Source organism: Vicugna pacos, chromosome 9, assembly GCF_048564905.1.
Source record: "Vicugna pacos chromosome 9, VicPac4, whole genome shotgun sequence".
NCBI lineage: Eukaryota > Metazoa > Chordata > Mammalia > Artiodactyla > Camelidae > Vicugna > Vicugna pacos.
Genome location: NC_132995.1, coordinates 47,839,661 through 47,853,252, shown reverse-complemented (window position 1 = coordinate 47,853,252; position 13,592 = coordinate 47,839,661). Strand labels below are relative to the sequence as shown.

Genomic DNA, 13,592 nt, shown 5'->3' with positions numbered 1-13,592 from the left:
AATGGGAGAGTAATTACAGCTGCATAGCTTCTCCCCAAGAAGCAAGGGGTCCGAGCCCCCTCATCAGGGTCCTGTGCCAGGAAGATGAGCCTTCAGAATATTTGGCTTTGAAGGCCCGTGGAGCTTACTTTCAGGAGTTTCAAAGGGCTGTGGGAAAACAGACACCACTTTCAAAGGCTGTGCACAAAATCTCACAAGCTCTGAGACCCAGGGAAGAAGCAGTAGTTTGAAAGGAGCCTGGGTGAGACCTAGACAGTCTCCTAGAGTTAAAGGAGGCAACAGAGCTCACCCTGGGGACATAGCCACTGGTGGCAGCCACTTTGGGGAGCTCATTCTACCACACGGACACTGGTACTGGCAAGTGCCACTTTGGAGCCCTTGCTCTAGCTAATTAGCCTAGCGACCCAGCCCTGCCCAGCAGCCTGAAGGCACCAGTACTGGGAATGGCAGGCCAAGTAACTAACTGGGCGGGGACAACACCCCCTGCACCAGTGCATGGGCACTAGAGCTCTGAACCCACAGATCCCAGGACCGGCAGGCACCGGCCTCAGAATCCTCTGTAAGTGATCCTGCTTTACCCTCGGGCACCAGAATGTAGATACCAGCCTCAGGACAACTGCAGGCCTGCAGCCTTCCTGGACAGGATCCAGCCCACCTACCAGTGGTCTGACACCTCCTCTGGGACTTCTGGGACCTGCAGCCAGACCCGACTCTGCCTGCCCCTGGGCCAGGACCTGGCTGCATGCACTGGTAGGTGGGCATCAGCCCTGGGATCTCTTGGACTCTGATCCTACCCACCAGCAAGCCAGCGCTAGTCCTAGGGTCCCCCAGCTAGCCACCTTCTGACCCTGACCCAGACCCACCAACAAGTGGCCAGCAGCCTCTGCACGAGGGAGGACCTGGCAACCAACTGAACCAGAGGCCAGCTGCACCTGTCAGACCACCCACAGTAGCCAGCTATCACAACAGAAGGACCACCCCCCCACTGCAGCCCTCACAGGAGGAAGCCCTAGAGCATATAGCTCTGAGGAGCAGAGGGCAGTGCGCTGCTGGGACACATAAGATGTCACCTACAAAAGGCTACTTTTCGAAGGCCAGGAAATGTAACCAGCCCTTGAGATACCTGGAAATACATACAGCAAATTAAGCAAAATGAGGTAACAGAGGAACATGTTCCAAACAAAGGAACAAGATAAAACCCCAGAAGTAATTGAAGTGGAGACAGGCATGAGGTAATGATTGTAAAGATGATCAGAAAACTTGGGAGAAGAATGGACGCACAGAGCAAGAAGTTAGAAGGTTTTTATGAAGAACCACCAAACAGATGATGAATACAATCACTGAACTGAAGAATACGCTAGAAGGAATGGTGAATCACTGTGTCACACACCTTATATAATATTGTACATCAGCTGTACTTCAATCGAAAAATAAGCTTGCTAGAAGGGGTCAACAGTAGACTGATACAGAGGAATGGATCGGTGGGCCGGAAGACAACAGTAGTGGAAAACACTGAAACCGGAAAAGGAAAAAAGAAGAAGAGGAGATGAAGACAGTTTAAGAGACCCTTGGATATTAACATCAGCATACTAACATTCACATTATAGGGGTCCCAGGAGAAGACATCCAAGTCCAGGAAGCACAGAGAGTCCCAAACAGGATCAACCCAGAGAGGACCACACCAAGACACACTGTACTTAAATGACAAAAATTAAAGATAAGAGAATATTAAAAGCAACAAAGGAAGAGCACCAGGTTTCATCCAACGGCACTCTCAACTGGCCTCTCAGCAGGAACTCTGCTGCTCAGAAGGAAGTGTCATGCTGATGAAAGGGAAAAACCTACAACCAAGGATACTCTACCCAGCAAGGCTCTCATTCAGATTTGACAGAGAACGTTTCAAAGACAAGCAGAAACTAAAAGAGTTCAGTACCATCGAGCCATGTTTATGAGAACTATTAAAGGGGCTTCTCTAAGTGAAAAAGGAAAGGCCACAAATAGAAAAACTGAAAAATATGAAAGGAAAAAATTATACAGGTAAGGGCAAATATTCAGTAAAAGTAATAAATCAATCATATACAAAGCTAACAAAGTTAGAAGACTCAAGCAGTAAAATCAGCTATATCCACAATAAGCAATTAAGGGATACACAAAACAGATATAAAATACGATGTCAAAAACTTGGGGGGAAGTAAAAATGTCGGATTATAAAATGCCATTAAAATTGAGAGTAGCAACTTAAAAAAATCATATATATGCTAAGAATCTATAATAGATCCATGCAAAAAAGAGAAAGGAATTTAAACATAACACTGTAGGTAATCATCAAATCACAGGGAAGAGAACGAAAAGAAACAAACTACTAAAACAATTTTTAAAATGGTAGTAAGTACATACCTATTCATAATTAATTTAAATGTAGATAGACTAAATGCGCCAATCAAAAGACGGGGGCGGAAGGTATAGCTCAGTGGTAAAGTGCATGCTTAGCATGCATGAGGTCCTGGGTTCAATCCCCTGTACCTCCATTAAAAGTAATAATAAAAATAAATCTAATTACTTCCTCCTCCCAAAAATTAAATTAAAAACAAAAGGCATAGAATGGAGGTAGAAGACCTATACTTGGAAAACTGTAAGACACCGAGGAAAGAAATTGAAGCCAACACAGGTGGAAAGATACACTGTGTTCATGGATTGGAAGAACTTATATTGGTAAAATGGCCATACTACCCAAAACAATTTACAGATTCACTGCAATCCCTATCAAAATGCCAATACCATTTTTCACAGAACTAGAACAAATAATCTTAAAATTTGTATGGAAACACAAAAGACCCCAAATAGCTAAAACAATCTTAAGAAAGAAGAAAAGAGCTGGAAGTCAGCTGACTTGAGACTATTCTACAAAGCTAACAACAGTGTGGTACTGGCACAAAAACAGACACATAGCTCAATGGAACAGAATAGAGTCCAGAATTAATCCCATGCACTTATGGTCAATTAGTCTACGACAGAGGCAAGAATATACAGTGGAGAAAACAGTCTCTTAAATAAGTGGTACTGGGAAAACAAAATAGCCCTATGTAAAAAAAAAAATGAAATTAGAACATTTTCTCACACCACATACAAAAATAAACTCAAAATGGAGTCGTGATCTAAATGTAAGACCACAACCCACAAAAATCCTAGAAGAAAACTTATGTAGCACATACTTTAACATAAATTGTAGCAATATTTTTTCTGGATCTGCCTTCTAAGGCAAAGGAACTAAAGCAAAACTAAATGAATTGGATCTCATTAAACTTAAAAGATTTTTCACAGCAAATGAAACCACTGACAAAATGAAAAGACAGCCTACTGAATGGGAGAAAATATTTGCAAACAATATGACTGATAAGGGGAAAATATCCAAAATATATAAACAGCTCATATAACTCAATATCAAAAGACAAACAACCCAGTCAAAAAATGGGCAGTAGAACTGAATAGACATTTCTCCAAAGACATACACATGAGCAAAAAGACCATGAAAAGATGCTCAGCATCACTAATCATCAGAGAAATCAAAACCACAGTATCAGCTCCTACCTCTCAGTATGGCTATCACTGAAAATACCACAGATAGCAAGTATTGGTGAGGAAATGGAGAAAAGGGTACCCCTGTACACTGTTGATGGGAATGTAAATTGCTGCAGACCCTATGGGGAACAGTATGGAAGCCCCTCAAAAAACTAAAACTAGAATTACTTTATGACCCAGCAAGGCCACTCCTGGGTATATATCCAAAAAACATAAAAACACTAATTTGAAAAGATAAATGCAACCCAGTGTTTATAGGGGCATTATTTACAATAGCCAAGATATGGAAGCAACCTAAGTGTCCTTCAACAGGTGCCTGGATAAAGAAGACGTGATGCATATATACAGTGGAACACTACTCAGCCATAAAAAATGGAATTTTGCCATGTGCAACAACATCAATGGACCTGGAGGATATTATGTATAGTAAAATAAGTCAGACAGAGAAAGATAAATGTTGTATGTTACCACTTATATGTGGAATATAAAAATTATAGAGAACAAACTAGTAGTTACCAGTGGGAAAAGGAGAGGGGGCATTAAGAGGTACATACAACTATATATAAAATAAATAAACTACAAGGATATATCATACAGCACAGGTGATATAACTAATATTTTATAATACTATAAATGGAACATAATCTGTAAAAATTTTGAATCACTATGTTGTACACCTGAGACTTATATAATATTATAAATCAACTATACCCCAATAAAAATACCATCTTGCTATTTACAGAAACAGTTTGCCAACCTTTGGTTTAGATGATTGGATAACAATCATGCAGCTATATTTGTATTTGGGCTAACTGCAAAACTCACACTCTTTTTCAGCGCAGTATATTTTTCCTCCCAAATTCCAGTCCAGGTGGTGGTGTCCTCACCTGTCCACAATAAAACAAGAAAAATAAGGATAAGGTACTGAACTTTTTAAAGTGAAACACATACAAAAATCAATTTAAAGGGCTATCTTTTCTATGATATTTTCTTGTTTATCCTTTCATTAGGAAGTATCTTGATATGTGTGTCTGGAAGAAATCAGTTGACAGTCTTTGTTAGTCATCTTTTTTAAAATTTAGCTGGACAGTGAAATAATCGATTTCTAGGAAGCACCATGCTAAACCAGAATTTGGCTGGGCACCGAGGGCATGATTCCAAAGCTGCCTCGGAGTATCATTTCTTTTGCTGTCCAAGTTTTGAACTATCCCCTCCACTACTGCATCTGCAGAGATTGCCTGGAGTTCTTTAAATACTGTGATGAATTGCCTAGATGTGTCTGTATGTGTTTCTGCATTCTTATGGCAGCTTCTGAATTTCTGGAAGCTCTCTTCTTTATCAGTCGCTTAACTGGGAGACACAAACTTTTGGGGAGATAGATTGCATTTGCATAAGACCCTTCTAATCAGATCAGATGGCTCCCACATGTTAGAAGAGACTCAGTGGCCTGCAAGCATGTGTGCCTGGCTCTGGACAAGCCCTGTTTTATCGACAGTTATCTTGGAAAAGTCATGAAGCATGGGATTCCTTTCATCTGATGTCACTGACAGCAGAAAGGACACCATCCAGCTGAGTGTTGCTCACTCCTTCCTCGTTTCCCTCTTCTGCAGTGCACGGTGACCTGTGGAGGAGGCGTCCAGACCCGATCCGTCCACTGTGTTCAGCAGGGCCGACCTTCCTCAAGTTGTCTGCTCCGTCAGAAACCTCCAGTGCTCCGGGCCTGTAACACAAACTTTTGTCCAGCTCCTGAAAAGAGAGGTAAAGGGCCCCACGTGCCAGCAGTTTTACTGCTCTTCTGTTTTTCATTAACCTCCTGATTGGATTGTGCAGCTTATGCATCGCACAACTCTAGGGGGCGCCATTCACATCAGTCTATGTGAACAATGCTCCTTGGAGCAGTACAGGCACAAATCCAGGGAAGTTCCTGCTCAAAATGATCTTCTTTTCATGGATATTCATCAACATTTAATTCTACAATAAGGCTGTTTAGCCATTAATTCTTACTTTGAAAGGGGGAGATGGTAATCTTGCAAGACCCTTGTTTTAAATTAAATTTAAGTCGAACAAAGTTACCACCATATGCCAGAGATTAAGCTAGTCTGTGGGAATGTAAGAGTAAACAAGACTTGCCCTCAAAGAGCTCACATTTGAATTGAGGTGACAGGTAAATTACAGTCACAGCAAATGCGCGTTACCCTAGGACTGCACCTTAAGTGTGCTCCTAGTTCAGGTTAGTTCAAATGAAGTGCAGTGAGTGCTGGTGGGAAAGTGGGAAATTCAATTATCGGAGTGAACCTAATCTGATTTATTTTAAAGTGATCTGATGAACACCAGGAAATATTTCTTGTGCCAGAGAGTCATTTTCCATCATGTACCTGCTGAGTTTTCTTTTCATCCAATCACAGCTTTTCAAATTTTTCCAATTTGTGGTGAATCAGGCCTAGGCCTGTGACTCAAGTGCTGTCCACGGTCCACGTGCTTTTCCTTCTTTCTTTTTTGAGGTTTGCACAGGATAAGACAACTAGTAATCTAGCAGCTGGTCAGAGCCAGGTCACCTCCGCGGCAATGCTGGCAGCTTTTCTCAGCAAAATCTTACAGGGGAGGAAGCAAGTGGGCATGTACTCCCAGACTGCCTCCTCCTCTCCTCACCATCGGTGATTTTTAAAATTTCCACCCTTTAGTCAGATGGCCACAGATGAACGCACAAAAAGACTTAGTGTGGAAGGCCACAGATAAAGGCCAGTGGCCAATCACAAGGACCACTCAGCAGTGCCTATTTCCTGGGCACGAGTGTGAGGTGGTGTCAGGAGGCACGTGAGGGCGGCCATGGCTGCTGTTTATTACTTTGTGCACCCAGCAGCTGCACCACACCTGGTGCACAGCAGGTGCTCAACATGTTAAATGAACAAATGCAGGAGTGTATGAATCAGTGAAACACTGTGTGTTAAGTACTGCTCTTTTTTCCTTAGCATTCTCCTAGGGACAAAAGAATAAGGCAGAGCCCTGTTCTTAAGCTTCAGGGAGCTCAGTGTCTCAAAGGAGGAGGAAGACACAGCAGCAGACAGCAGAGGTGAAGTGTCACCAGTGTTGGAACGGTGGTCACTTCTGATTCGCAGGGGTGGTGGGAGAGAGTAGGATGTGGGGAAAGGCTTACTAGAAGAGGGACTTCTCTCCCTGCCTCTTAACTGAGTCACGTCTCCTTTTACAAAGAGGAGTAAAGCCCAGGTATTTCTTTCTGGTCAAACATTTGGCCTAGAGTTTCATGAAGTCTGAGATTTCCTCTCAGTTCTCCCTTTCCCATCCCAAAGCTAGGGAGGCTGGCCTGCACACACTGCTGCGTGGCAGGCTTCCCTCCTATGTCACTGGCAGGATGCCCCCTGGTGGAAGTGAGCCTACTGTATTTTCTGGCTGCGGGTTCTCAGGAAATATGAATAGGCAATAAGCACACCCACGGTGATGCAAGGAAGAAATTTCAATTCTGCAAATCTCTGAGACCCCCGCGATGGGCCAGGCACTCTGCTAGACACTGTGAGGGCTTCACAGATGCAGTCTTGCCCTCAAGGAACTTACAGTCAGGTGGAAGTTTTGAGGCATTGCAGTAACTCAGACTGGACCGTAGAGAAGACGGTTCTGCCCAGATGGGCAACACCCTGTCTTCCAGCACAGCCAAGCGGGTGTGCCGTCCCCGACACTCCCATCAGCGTGCCTGCCTAGGGCATTCACTCTATACCACCATCACCGTGGGATGCTTTACTGAGATGGCTTCACTGGATCTCCACTTTGGGGACCATCCCTATGACTGGGTATTACATGCATTTTGTGTGTAAACCTTATTCAGAAAAGAGGGCAGCCCTTGTCAGTCACACCCCCATAACTGATAACAGCCTGGAAGATGCCCGGACTGCAGACCAGCGGGATGAAGCTGGAGATGACTAGGCACACGGTCCTAACAAGCTGCTCCTCGAGGAACCTCACCCCTGCTGGTCGGGAAGGGGGTGGGGGGGCAGCCTTGTACATTGGAAGGAGCAAGGACTCTAAAGTCATAAAAATGGATTTAAGTCCATGTTCTGCCACTTACTGTGTGAACACAGGCAAGCTTTTAAACTTCCTAAGCTATGTATAAAATGGAGAAATCATGCTTACCTTAAAAGATTATTCAGAGTTAAATAAGAACCAAATTACCTAAATACTTACCAGTTTAGTGCTTACTGAGAACCAGAGACCGTTCTCGTGTCTGATTGTCCATTTTTTTCATGGTTCTGTTCAAAGTTTCACCCTTATGTCTGGAAACAGACAACAAACCAATCAATAAATACACAATGTCAGATAATAAAGTAGCAGAAAGTAAAACTGAAGAAGAGTACATGGAAAGACAATGACTGGGGGTGAGGAAGAGGTGGGAATACCAGGTTAGATAGAATAGTCAGGCAAGGCCACTTTGATGATGTGATGTTTATACAGAGACTTAAAGATGACATAAAGGGAGGTGAGTTATGTATGTATCTAAGAGGAGAGTGTTCCTGGCAGAAGGAACAGCAAATGCAAAGGCCCTGGGGCAGGAATATGTGAATCTGATCAAGGCAAGAGAGTAAGACAGCTGCAGTGGGTTGGATACAGTGAAGGAGGAATTAGGTGATGAGCTGAAAGTGGTCCTGAAGGTCTGGTCAGTCACTGTAAGGACCTGGGATGTAGCTCTGAGTGAGATGGAAGGTAACAGAGAACCTGGAGTCAGAGGCGCAGTACGAGCTGACTCATGGGAGGATCACTGGCAGTGACACTGAGAAGAGGGCAGGGGACCTGGGACAGAATGAGGACTCGTCTACTCTGCCAGGAGGCAGCTCCAGCAGTCCAGCAAGGGCACGAGATTCCGCTGAGGCAGCAGCAGTAGTGGGGACAGCTGGATGCTCGATGTCTTTAAAAGACTGAGCCAATAATGATTTTCAGTTATTTGCATGTAGGATGTGAAGCTCACTCCAAGGGCATCCCCAATAGTATAAATAAAATACCTGACTCATAACAGAAGCTCAAATAACCAGGTACTAGTAATCATCATTGTAACTATAACCAAACACAGCACCTCGACTGACAGCCTGGTGAAACACGTCTGCATCCTGACTTAGGTTCAGCTTACAGCACAAGCTGCAGACAGCTGCTGAAATCGCATTCTTATCTCAAGAGGGGTAATTGCTGATAAACAGTGCAGTGAGGACCATGGTTTCAGTGGTCTGTTTTTATCCTCCAGTGTTTCCACTGCATCAGTAGGATAACCTCTACAATCTAGCTAGATACTGATGCAGATGTACATTCAGGTTGACTCAGTTACACGCTAACTGCCTGCAGTACAAGACATTGTACAAGTATATATTAAAGTAATAGAACTTGAAGATGTATAGGCATACAGGCAAACAGGGTTTCATCTCATGTCTAGCTTCTATCTCTAACAGCATATCCTAAGCCAGTCTCCTGGTACCTCACCTCTATGCCTAGAGAGGTCCCCAGTCCAGTAAACGTGATTCCATTCTTCTGCAGGCTTGGGTCAAAATCATATAGTTATTCTTGATTCTTTTTCCTTTCATACCCTTTACCAACCTGGCAGTCAGTTCTCTAGACTCTACCCCCAAAATAACACCCAGGATTTACTGGAAAGAGAAGAACACCTCCATTTCATCCTTACACCCAAGTTGAGAAGTAGTATGGTTTGAATGGGTTGTTTCAGCCATGATGGGTACAGGGAATTTATCTTTTCAACAAATACTTCTTGAGTAGCTACTTTGTGGCAGGTGCTAGGTATCGAGGAACAAAGCAATGAAAAAAAAGTAGATAAAATCTCTGCTCAAGGATTTTGTAGATTAGAGAGAAGCCAGACAGTAAGTCAACATCTAATACGATGAGTGTCAATAAGTCCAGTGTAGACAAATTAAGCAAGACAGGGAGTCCTTCCTGGGAGGTCCAGCATTTTTATAGAGGAGTCAGAGAAGGCCTTACTGCTAAGTGACCTTTGAGCAGAGAGTTAAGGAACATGAGAGGAAGTGACCCACATCCTGGGCCTCATTGGCCATTGTAAGGACTTTCACCCTAGGTGGATGGGACCTGGTGGGAGACGTAGGGGCAGAGACATGACATGAATGGGCCTCTGTTTTAAAAGCATCACTGGGGCTTTTGTGAGCTGCGGGGTGAAGTTTGTGTGTGTGAAAGGAGGCTTTAGGCAGAAGAACCCAGGCTTCAGGAAGGAACTGTGGGGTAGAGCTGAGAGCCTTGCAGGCCACAACCATGGGCACAGGGGGAGCCACTGAAGGGTGAATTCAGAAGGGATGTCATTGGGTGCCTGTGGACCATTATGTTTCTGGATTAGTTGAGGGTAAAGGTGACCGAAGGCTTGCATAGAAAAAGAGAAAAAATCCTAGCTATGAATAAGAATACTTACTCACATATAGCATAGATCCTAAATATTTGTGAAGTCCAAAATCCTTGAGAATCCAGTACAGTGACGGGGCCCTTACTCAGAAAACATGCATGTATGTTTTTATAGAGAAAACCCGACATACACCTTCATGCATTGCTGTATCTCCTGAGGCCCTTCTGGGTAAGAAATCCTGATGCTCAGTGTTCTGCTTCCAATAGATACTCACATCTGTTACCTTTAAACAGCTGAAGAATTAAGAAAGGACTGTGCTGACTTAAATTCATTTATTTGCAAATTGACCATGAGATTTATTGAAACCACACAGAATGCTGCAGCTGGGCCCTAAATCCAGGTCCTGACTCCCAGTAAATTAGGCTCATTGCTCCCCAGAGTAACACGCCTGGACCAGCAGCAGGAGCCCCGGGGTGCTTGCCAGAAGAATAAATCTCAGTCCTCACCCTAGAGCTCCTGAAGCAGAACCCGTGGTTTGACGAGACCCTCAGGGGACCCCTATGCTCTGCTCTAGGATACTTCCTGGGAGGCAAAGTGGTAGCTCTTGGGTGACTTGGGAGGATCAGACATTAATTTTCTAAACATCCATTTTCCCCGCACCCGTTCACATTTGGTTAGTGGTTACGGTCCCTGGAGGTGTCTCAGTCCTGCTCCCCCCACCCTCCTACCAGAGTCATAATGTAAAATGGTAAAACCCACTCAGAGGCACAAGGCGAGTTAACCCAACGTCTTTGTTCTGTAGACCCTCACCTTAAGCAAAAGGCCCAGAACCTATCCTAACATGCTAACTGTGTTTTCTCATCTTAGAGGACCCATCCTGTGTAGATTTCTTCGGCTGGTGTCATCTCGTTCCTCAGCACGGTGTCTGCAACCACAAATTTTACGGTAAACAGTGCTGCAAGTCATGCACGAGGAAGAGCTGATGTTGGTGCCCTTGTAGCCCCAAAGGGCCGGGGTCTTACCGCTCCTCCTCGGGAGAGACCAGGCAGCTTTCCATCACAAGCTGAACATCTGCGAACCACTCGTGAGCTGACCGCAGCGTTGGGGGAACCCGCTCTCAAGAACAGACATGCTCCTTATTCAGTTCCCTAAAGCACATGGTACTCAGAAGCACTTGAAGATGGCAAGCGACGACCAATCTGACCTACAAAAGACACAGAAAGAAACAAAAACAGAACCGCTTTGATTTGCACTGTTACACAGAAGCAGCATGACCCCCGATGAGATAGAACAAATTTTAATTTTGACAAAGTGAGACTCTCATCAACCTGGGGACAGACCCCCACCCCACCCACCATGAACTTCAGAGGGTTCAGTGACAAAGACATCTGTTCTGAAAAGGTTCTTGAAGACTTCGAGTCAAAGACTGAGACTTGGAGCAATCAAGTTTGGACGGAACACGCTACCTAACTATTCCTTGGAGCTCAGTTTGACTGCAGCTGTGGACACCCCAAACCAGGAGTTGCACAGTCGCCACAGGGTGCTCGTGATTGCGCTTGCTGCTGGTCTAGCAAGCTCTGTGTTCTGTTTATTTGGTGTGTGTGTGTTGTTTTGTTATTTTGTTTAAAATATGTTCTGCTTATAGAGAGTCTCCAAGACTAAAATTCACAACTTGAAAAGTGTTCCAAGGAATATTCTCAAAATAGGGCAATATGGACCAGTTAAGATCTCCATTTAATTGAAATACACACTCTGGAAAAAAAAAGCCCACAAAACTCATATAAAAGGCAAATTTTGTTGCCCTACACACTATCAACCTCGTCACTCTTGGTGCTAGCCGAACTGGTAACCAGGAGCCTCACGTCTGCTCCTCGGGAATCAGAATTGGTGAGATGTTCATTTCTGGTAAAAACATAAAAGGAGCTAAATGACAAAATAGCCCTGCTTTGAAGGAGAGGAGACCACTATTTGTGCAATGCGCCCTACATAATATCAGAGATGCTTGGAAAATTAAAGGCCTCTTGTGGTTTTTTCCTACCAACTGACATGTTTAAATTTGCCCTAGGATTTAGTTAACAAGGAAAAAGTCACAGTGGCAAGAGGAAAATCCATCTGTCTTCTCGCTATGTGAATATTAATAAATCATAATATGCCAAGAGCCTTCAATGAATAAGAGTATTTTATAATCTTTCAGATGATATTTTCAGTCTTCAGAAGCCTGCTGTTGGTAGGTACTTAATGAGCTTAAAATTGTTCTCAATTGGAAAAATACCACACTGTTTTGCCAAAACCAAAGTAACTTACAAGACTGTGTCCTTCTGTGATTTTTTGAGCTGTGGTTATAAAGGGCATACTTACATAATCCTACTCTGTTCCTCAATTTCTTTGATGAATGTAACCCAATTTTATTGCTTTAAGAAGTCTCAATTCAAACAGGGATTTGCCAGCTCAGCACAACCAACTAGACAGTGGTTTGTTAAAGTTAGAACATCCTTTGTTCCATTCTAATTAATATCATGCATTCTGGAATCTCAGAGAAATAATGGTGAGAATAGTCTCTCAATCTACATGGCGTGGCCTAGAGTAGTGGCCATTTTATCATTAAAAAAAAAAAACTTCCACCCCCCATGCCCTCTGAAAAACTGCAAGTTCTTTGTTTCTTTATATAATTATCATTATTTTATGGACAAATTAATTTATTAATAGCCTATTCCTATGTGTTCTCACTTGCTTCTCTGAGTAAGTGATATTAATTCTGAGGAAAAATGTTGGATAAAACCCTGGGTTATAGAGAAAAGTCAAAAATATATGTGTAATATTTAATTATTTTATAAGTTTTATAATAAAGCGTTCTGTTTCTTTGTCTTTGAAACTTGTTAAGTTCTTGGATAAATTAGCAAGAAGCCAGTTATTTCCAAGATGATTTAACTGTATAAATGTTTGATTAAGAATCTGAGAGAGTAATTTCTCAGAAAGTTGTGAAAAGGTTGGGGGGGAAGTATTAACACTTTTTCTTCTTTGTGTATGAGAAAATTAGAAACCATCAAATGCTGAGATGAAATAGATGACATTTCCCATCTGATGGAGACAATGAGTTTTTTTTTTTTTCTACTCTGATGTAATCATTTATTTATGGAAATCATCCAAGTTAGTTAGATAAACCTGCCATATACATAGTTGGTCTTCTCTTTTTTTTCTCCTTGAAAATCCTTTTGCAGAAAGAAGGGAGGGGTAGGAGAGGAGGGAGGAAGGGGGAAAAAAAACCCTAAGTAATAAATTAAAAAGCAAATTGCTTTCAATCTTCAGAGGAAAAGAAGAACTATTGGGCAAAGTCAATCCAAATGACATGAATATAAGGATTTTCCCCTGCATATGTGAGATATATATATACACACACACACATAAGTGTATACATTTATATACACACACTTGTATGTGTATAAATATATATAATTTATACACAGATATCTTTAAAATATATTTAAGAGGATTTTTAAGTGAATCATTGCTATTTGGCAACCATAAAAAAAGAAATTGTGATTAATAATGAAAAATGGAATAGATGGGGGAAAAAAGGTACCTTTCTACCTTTCGGTAATAAAATATTAATAAGAACAATCTATACTCGTGTTTGGTGGGTGCCAGGTACTGTACTAAG

At 42.7% G+C, this 13,592-nt stretch overlaps 1 protein-coding gene across 6 annotated transcripts in view; it reads left to right on the top strand.

The window, feature by feature from the left end:
• The window catches only part of ADAMTS18 (ADAM metallopeptidase with thrombospondin type 1 motif 18), a 543,678-nt gene extending 530,662 nt beyond the window's left edge, over positions 1-13,016 (top strand). For all 6 annotated transcript variants that reach the window (XM_072967759.1, XM_072967760.1, XM_072967762.1 and 3 more), the window contains 2 exons: positions 5,190-5,337; positions 10,802-13,016. In XM_072967759.1, coding sequence (XP_072823860.1) covers positions 5,190-5,337; positions 10,802-10,917 — 264 coding nt within the window. In that variant the 3' untranslated portion in view covers positions 10,918-13,016. The remainder of the gene's footprint in view (positions 1-5,189; positions 5,338-10,801) is intronic.
• Positions 13,017-13,592: the final 576 nt, after the last annotated feature.